The sequence below is a fragment of the Bactrocera oleae genome, chromosome 6, assembly GCF_042242935.1.
Source record: "Bactrocera oleae isolate idBacOlea1 chromosome 6, idBacOlea1, whole genome shotgun sequence".
NCBI lineage: Eukaryota > Metazoa > Arthropoda > Insecta > Diptera > Tephritidae > Bactrocera > Bactrocera oleae.
This window is the reverse complement of record NC_091540.1, coordinates 16465164-16472991: the sequence shown is the minus strand read 5'-3', so window position 1 is coordinate 16472991 and position 7828 is coordinate 16465164. Positions and strand designations below refer to the sequence as shown.

General features: G+C 35.3%; 2 protein-coding genes across 2 annotated transcripts; one reads left to right on the top strand and one right to left on the bottom strand.

Annotated features, from left to right (window-relative positions):
- Positions 1 to 634: 634 nt before the first annotated feature.
- Positions 635 to 3760, bottom strand: LOC106617993 (putative leucine-rich repeat-containing protein DDB_G0290503). The gene is made up of 8 exons (XM_014235499.3): positions 3613 to 3760; positions 3121 to 3365; positions 2691 to 3057; positions 2056 to 2615; positions 1679 to 1985; positions 1311 to 1613; positions 951 to 1124; positions 635 to 864 (listed from the first exon to the last, which is right to left on the bottom strand). The coding sequence occupies exons 2-8, from the start codon at positions 3354 to 3356 to the stop codon at positions 823 to 825; spliced, it is 1989 nt and encodes a 662-aa protein (XP_014090974.2). The 5' UTR covers positions 3357 to 3365; positions 3613 to 3760; the 3' UTR covers positions 635 to 822.
- A 495-nt stretch (positions 3761 to 4255) lies between these two features.
- On the top strand, positions 4256 to 7090 carry SH3PX1 (sorting nexin 33-like protein SH3PX1). The gene is made up of 3 exons (XM_014235498.3): positions 4256 to 5114; positions 5218 to 5867; positions 6168 to 7090. The coding sequence occupies exons 1-3, from the start codon at positions 4371 to 4373 to the stop codon at positions 6457 to 6459; spliced, it is 1686 nt and encodes a 561-aa protein (XP_014090973.1). The 5' UTR covers positions 4256 to 4370; the 3' UTR covers positions 6460 to 7090.
- Positions 7091 to 7828: the final 738 nt, after the last annotated feature.

The following is a 7828-nucleotide window of genomic DNA, read 5'->3' as shown; positions in this document are numbered from 1 at the left end:
GAAGTTGCGCAATTCCCACAAGTGCCGGTTCTATGTTACCGAAATTGACCCGGATTTTAACCGGCTAAGGGCTGTTATTTCGGCGATCTAACCCTGTTTGGATTGGTAAGCTTTTTTAAGTTTTAGTCTAACAAAATTGAGTGAATATACTTGCTTAAATAAACCGTTCTTTGTGTGAAATGCGTCCATAAATTACACCGGTCCACATATAATACAATTACAAAATAATTTTTGTTGATTAGTTGATTTTATGCCGAATTTATCAGTTAAGCTGTGAGTTGTTTTATTAAAATTACGTTGAAATATGTTCTCAAGCAAACTTCTTTTAATTGCCAAAAGTAAAAGATATCAATCTATAACTTTCTCTAGTTCTAGTAATCACAATACAGGTTTTTGACTAATGTCGCTCAGTTCTACAAAACTATTTGAGTATTGCTACAACAACAACAGTATTGATTCGCTATGTATGAAATCATTCATTATATAGTGGTGAATTTGTAAAAAAAAGTGCATGAGTTTTTGTATTAGAGATTTGGACGGAAAAATGTATGATTTTTGTGTGACGGTTTCTCGAATTAATTGAATTATTTTGAAAAAAATGTTCTTATTCCAAAAAGATGAAACTGTAGTGAAATTACTTTATGCTATATGGTTTTGTGTTTATTTAATTTTCTTTTTTAGTATAAGATGCCATTTAGTCATGGAAACTTTAGGAAATAATCTGAAATTCTATAAGCTAATGACATACATATTTTAATATTATTATGAAAAAATACATAAATGTTTACGACGTCAATTGTGAGTGAAAGCATTCTGCCGCTTTCACTCACTGCACACATCTGAATGTTTATCCCAAGCAGTAACCTGTAGAGGAAAAGGGGGGAAACACGTCAGTTCAGCAACTCTACGGATTCAAATGTTGAATTTGTATATATTTGAGTTAAACTTACCTGACACTCCCTGCTACAGTACCATTGATTGCCACAACCAGCACAAACAAAGCGCGCCTCATGCATTTTACACTCTTGACACAATTGTAAATCACTGTTGTGCATATTGCGCATCGCTTTGTGTGATGACTTTACATAATCGGACACATCGTAGTAAGCGTTATGCTGCGAATTCTGAGGATGACAGAAAAGGAGAGATTTGTTATATATGTATATATATTATATAATATTGCAAAACTTTAAATTGTATTACAATTGGCGCAAATCACAAACAATTTATGTACTAATTTTTATATAATAGAGCTTTAAAGCAAATGAGCAAGAACTTTACTATAAATTTTACTGTTAACTTATACACACCACATCTAGTGCCGTTCTTAGTAGTCCCGATTTGGAATTTTGTATTCTTTGTTGGTAGCGATTAACGCAATTCACTGGCGTTATTGAAATTTCATTACAACCACTATCACTTTGCAGACGATAGTAACTTTTTTGGCTTTCTGTATTAAATTTAAAACCTTGTGTTGCTGGTGCACTGGGTTTGCTGTGTAAGGAGCTGTTGTTGCGCGACGATGTACTTAGCAATTTTTCTAATGTCGGCGTATAATTGGAGCCATTGCAGTTATATGACGACTCCATATACACATTGTTGCCATCAACACACTGTAAATGCATATATAATATTATATTCACACTTGCATATTATAAAATCAAAAATAGAAACTCACATTTGGCGGCGTACTTAGCGCTCTAACGCTGTAATTACCATCGATGGTTTTAATACGCTTGCCAACGCGCGGGAATACAACGGGATTTTGTTGCCGAAAGTCAGCAACCATACTCTTTACATCGACAAAAGGTCCCTGTCGTCCGATTTTCGATTTAATTTTCTGTTCCAAATACTGATACTTGTGCAGCTCTGGGCTATCCTCATTAAATGCGGTTTGATGTGTCGGTGATACATCATTTTTAGTATTGTCAATATCATAGTTTGACGCTTCCACGCGCTGTAGAATGTTGTTCGAAATTAAAATGCTGCATAGAGAAAAATAAATAATATATATATTAATTTGTATAGATATATTATTCTATTGGTATTACGAACTTTTGTAACCGATTTGTATTGTTACGCTCTCTTTGCAATTCTTCTGTTTTCATGCTTGCACGATTTTCGATGAGCTGATGTGTAGTTGAGAGACCAACATTGGCTGACGTCGATGGGTGTGCTTCGGCTAGATACGTTTCCAGTTCTTTCAAGGCTTGTAAATTATATTTGTGCTCTTCAAATTTCCTATCTTTTATGCTCAGTATATGCTTTTTTCGTTCTAATCGCGCGAGTATTTCTTCTTTAACCCTTTTCAAATTCTGCAGCCGATTCCATTCTGTCTCTTTTGCTTCAAGTATTTCATTCAAAGTTTGTATGTCCAGCATTAAACGTGTCATATTCTCATCGATTGCACCCAAAGTAGTACCGTTGTGTTTTACATGGTTTGCAAGTACCCCATCGTATTTGGGAAACAGCTCATTGATTTGTCTGTACAATTGTGTCGATGTTGGCCGCTCTGGTTGATGTTTTTTATTTTCATTGCAATTGTCTTCTGTTATTGGCGAAGGGGAGCGTGCTCTTTTATTGCAACTTTGTTCCTGCGTTTGTGCTGGCGATTCCTTCAAAATTTATATAAAAATATTTAAAAAAAAAAACTTTAACACAATATTTAACTTATATACAACTGTTATTACCTGTATTATTGGTTTTTCCGGTAGAGCGCTTTGTTTTTCACCTAAATCGTTTTGTTTTTCTACCAACTCCTCTTGTTTTTCAAAAAATTGCGGTTTTGAAACTACTTCTTCCTTTGGTATTTCTTTGATTTCCTCTTCGAGCTCTACTTTACTTTTCTCTTTATTTTTGTTTGGAGAAATATCCTCAACATCAGATTCATCTAAATCTATAGTTTCTGATAAATTATTTGTTAATTTAACTTCCTTATAATTATCAGGCGAGTTATATTCTCGTTCACGCGTATGAGATTCAATGACGGCGGTATTTTTCCTTTTTAAACATAGTAAATACTCCTTACTCTTTTCCCGTTTCGCTTTTCCACTGAGCCTGTTAAAAAATATTTATATTAGAATAAAATAAATAGCTCATACGTAGGATTTTGGCATATACCATTTCAATGCTCTAGCTTTGTATTTGCTACACAGTTTTCTTTTAAACGGCAGTCTCTGTTCTTTTCTGGAGGTTCGCATAGAAGCTGGTATATTATATATCCGATCAGAACTTCCTCGCTTGCTTTTCTGCTGCGAGCTTATAGCGACATTCATAAGTTCATCATCATCCTCTTCGCTGTATTCATCGCTGCTTATAAGGTTTTCCGTGTCGTCGTATATATCGAGACTCGACATTTTAAGGAGCTTAACAAAAAGTATAGTTTTTTAACTAATTATTGCATACATTTTGTCAATTATAAAAAATATTCATGTTTACACTAAATCAATGATCCTCAATTTGCTAGTAATCAAACACGGATACATCGACCTTTATTCACGCTTGCCAATGAGGCTTCGTTTTCCAGCCGGCTTTACGTGGAAAACTATGAACAATTCTTAATTCAACATGAATTATTAGTTGGAATTAGTGGCTGGAAGTCGAAATACTTACTTAGTGCGTTGTCTAGTAGTAGCAATTATTTGAAATATTTTCCACGCCGATACGCTATTTTAGCATCAAATTTGACTCCATTAATAAAATTTGCAATAGCAATTAAATGTCATAGCGATGGTAATCACAATTTATAACAATCGGTTGTTTCACATAAGGGTTACCTGCATCGTTACACGAATTATAAATTTAATGTTGCAATTTGTACATTTTTTAGGTCACACGATTGTAAATTATAGTTTATTATTTTTACGAACGATGGTTTTCATTAAAATTACGTACTATGTATTTTTTTTTACTTGTTTTCACTACTTTGCAAGCAAAAAGCTATCGATTAATTACACAGCAGCGCTACCAGAGTTTTCTGGTAAAGTTTCTATGAGTTTCTTATGATTCGATTAACGACTCTAACCGAAACTATTTTGTAAATGTACTTTTCATACGCAACGGCCTGATTAACTGTTCGGTGTGCGTGTGTTGGATTCCGCACTAATTGTTTCAATGTGTTGGAGTTTCGATAGCCGGGATTTTCTGGGTAGCTTATTTACATAATTATCGTTCTTGAACCGGTTACGTGTTAAGCACTTCATCACTTGATTGTTCGATTGTTTATATTAAAATGCAACACTGTGTCAACCACTTAATCATTTTGAAGATTACGACTTTCGAACAACACCTATTTGTCATTGCTAGATTGGTCATTTATTTTTATATGAGAATTGTTTAAAAACTCATATAAATAAATAATTTATTTTAGAATGACATCATATGTGCGAGCAATGTACGATTTCTCTGGTGAGCCAGGCTCATCGGAGATTTCAATAAAAATTGGTGAAATCCTGGCAGTGACTCGAACAGACGTGGGAGAGGGTTGGTGGGAGGGGAAGAATGGTGAAGGAAAGGTTGGTCTTTTTCCAGCGGCATATGTGGAGGTGATGTCGGCCGCAGAAGCGCAGAAACACAATCCCCAAACTAGTGCTAGTAGCCCTGTAGCAGTGCCTGCTGCGACCACAACTGACGCATCGAATCGATATGATCAAACTGCTGATGAATATGACGACTGGGAAGATGATTGGGATGATGACAACGAAACGTATTCGGAAATAGGTCCCAGTGGTGGGGCAAAAACAAGTAATCACGCAGGACACGGTAATGCACTCACACATTCCGCTAGCAGTTATGATAACAAAAATCTGCCAGCCGCACCAATGGACGACACTATCTCATTAGCATCTACAGCTGCGCCGAACAACACAGCAACTTTAAAAAAGTCTGGTATGTTCGGTAAAAGTTCGGATTCATATATATTGGGATTGGGAAATAAGGAAAAGCTTTCTGAACATGAAATTGTGCATATTGCATATGTGGAAAATTTTTGTTATTGGCAAACCAACCATCAACGTTACACTGTAATAGTGGCCAGTCCGAAAAAAGAGTCAAAATTTAAAGGAATGAAGACTTTTATTGCCTACCAGCTGACACCGAGCTTTAACAATATATCTGTAAGTTTTGTTCACAGCTGTGTTTGTTTTCTTATAAATTTCAAATACTTATGCAATTATTTTATCATACGTCAAATGTAATTTCAACATAATTCTTTTGCAGGTATCAAGAAGATACAAGCATTTTGATTGGTTACACGAACGTTTGGTGGAGAAATTTTGCCTCATTCCCATACCACCGTTGCCCGATAAGCAAATTTCCGGACGTTACGAAGAACAATTTGTGGAGCATCGACGGGTTCAATTGCAAGAATTTGTAGATTGGGTTTGTCGTCATCCGGTACTATCACAATGCGAAGTGTGGCATCATTTCTTGACCTGCAACGATGACAAGATGTGGAAATCAGGCAAAAGGAAAGCCGAACGTGACACATATGTGGGAGTATCTTATTGTTGGGCCATATCACCGCCGGAAAAGACATTGTTGCCATCGCTTGTAGATGCTCAAATGGAAAGTTGTTCACAATTCACGCATGCAATGGATATTTCGGTACGAAATCTCTTAGCATTATCCAATGACACGGCGAAACGTTATCAAACACAATGTAAAAAAGAATTCCAACGTATTGGTGATGGCATGTCGGACTTGGCAAAGGCCTTAAATATAGACGAGCGTCGTGCACCCTCAAAAACAACACCGCTATCGGAAAGTGTTGGTCGAGTTGGTGGTATTTTCATCGGTATTGGGCAGCTATTTGGTGACCAGCCTAAATTGGACTGGATACCATTTTCGGACCGTTTGCATATCTACAGGTAATACAACACGAAAGTTAACCTCTGTTCAGTTACATATGCACCTTGTGCCTAGCTTGGAGATACTACATATATTTCAGTATCTTTTAACTGATATAAGAGTAATTACTCTACTGTTATCGTGTTTGCAATTAAAAGCTTATCTAGTGTCATATGTGTTTGTATGTTACTTATCTTTGCCACTTTCTAACTCACTTATCAATCTCGTTTGTTACTTAAAAATATATACATACATACGTGCATATACATTTGCATATGGCTTACCTAAGGGCTTAATTTTCTATGTATTTTTTATTTCAGAGGCGTCCTCAACAGTTTTCCCGACATTCTTTCAACACACAAGGGTGCAATGCAAAAACGCAAAGAATGCGAACGTTTAACCTCTGAGCAAAAGATGAGCAATGCACAAATGACCGATGTGAATCGTCGCACCGATGTTATTTCCTATGCTGTAATGGCTGAAATGTCGCATTTTAAAGAAGAACGTGATACACATATGAAACAGGCGCTTAAATCATTTATAGAAGAGCAAATTAAGTTCTATTCAAATGTCGTTAATAGGCTACAAGAAGCTTATCGCCAGTTTGAATAAATTCGCTAATTACAAACATTGATCCCTAAGCCATGGCCGCTTTTATACCACTGCTTTAGTGTATAGTTGTGTGTGAGTGTGAGGTCACGACAATAGAAACAATAAAGAAGCAGCACAGCACAACAGAATATCCAAAACAAGTTTCATATCTTCATCAAATTCTAATTGCTTCGGCCAAAACGTCAGTGCCCAAGCTGCAAAGCGTCAAATGTTTGTGCTATTTTATGTGGCGAATGAAAACTAAAATAAATAATTATGGCACTACTAACAGATAAATCATAAGCATTAATAAATTTTCTATGCATAACGATGAGTTTAATATTTTTTATATAGATACATACATACCTATATAAAAACGAAATTATTGAGAATTGTAACGAAAATGTGATTATGTGCATGTATTCAAAATATTCAATAGTGCAATCTTTTGATGTAGAATTATGTATAGCAATTTAATTTCATACATGCATTTACAACTTGGGTACTTTTGTTCTTGTACGACTCAATCAATTGTATTTGTTTCATATAGTATTTTATATATTGTGAATATTACCTAATTTGAGCGTACTACTAAAGTGTTAAATATTATATATTTTATATGCAAATATACAAGTATACACAAAAACAAAAATGGACTTATGCTGCCATCAGCGAATTTTAAAAATATGAGTCATTGCCTTGCAACTGCAGGTCTTGCACCACATAGCTTTAGAAGTTCAATTGGGTGTCAAGCTGCAACATTATTGTATTCGTTGTTGTTGTTGTGTTCGTGTTTGTTAACTAGATTCTATCGTCATGTGAACTGTAGCTGTTGTTGTTGGAAGAAACTAGAGCTGTTGAACTATTACTACTCAGTTCAAACAAACACATTTGTTTACGAGGTCGAATAATTAATATTATTAATAACCTTGCTGTAAACTGTAGAATAGACATGTACATTGCACTTCGAACGAAATTGTTAAGGCCCCTGACTTATTCTGCAAATATATTCAAATTTAATTTTAAATATTTTTTTTTGTAATGTTATATCTACACTCTAGTGGTTAGTGTCCGTTCCCACGACAGTCGGGTCTACGTGAGCGGAACGGAACATGATTTTTATCCTGCTAGAGATTATCAACTCTGTAGAATTCCTCCAATGCAAATATGTAGTTGGTTAGAGCATTATTTTTAGGTATGGTTCATCATATTTAGCTGAGTAACCTGTAACCATAGTAAATTTGTGGTTACTTAGCTCTTGTGAGGCCACCTGAGCTCTGTGTCTATGTTAGGTGGTGGTTTGTTTTCACCACCATTCAAAGAAACTGAATTAATGCTGAAGTTGTTTGATTTTGAAAAGTCATGCTATAGTCGTTAAATCTGAACTGTT

Coding starts and splice junctions, on each gene's coding strand:
- SH3PX1 (XM_014235498.3), top strand. CDS start 4,371: ATGACATCATATGTGCGAGCAATGTACGATTTCTCTGGTGAGCCAGGC. Junction 5,115..5,217: donor CGAGCTTTAACAATATATCT/GTAAGTTTTGTT, acceptor ATTCTTTTGCAG/GTATCAAGAAGATACAAGCA. Junction 5,868..6,167: donor GACCGTTTGCATATCTACAG/GTAATACAACAC, acceptor TTTTTATTTCAG/AGGCGTCCTCAACAGTTTTC.
- LOC106617993 (XM_014235499.3), bottom strand. CDS start 3,356: ATGTCGAGTCTCGATATATACGACGACACGGAAAACCTTATAAGCAGC. Junction 1,125..1,310: donor TAAGAACGGCACTAGATGTG/GTGTGTATAAGT, acceptor TGTCATCCTCAG/AATTCGCAGCATAACGCTTA. Junction 865..950: donor ACTGTAGCAGGGAGTGTCAG/GTAAGTTTAACT, acceptor TTTCCTCTACAG/GTTACTGCTTGGGATAAACA.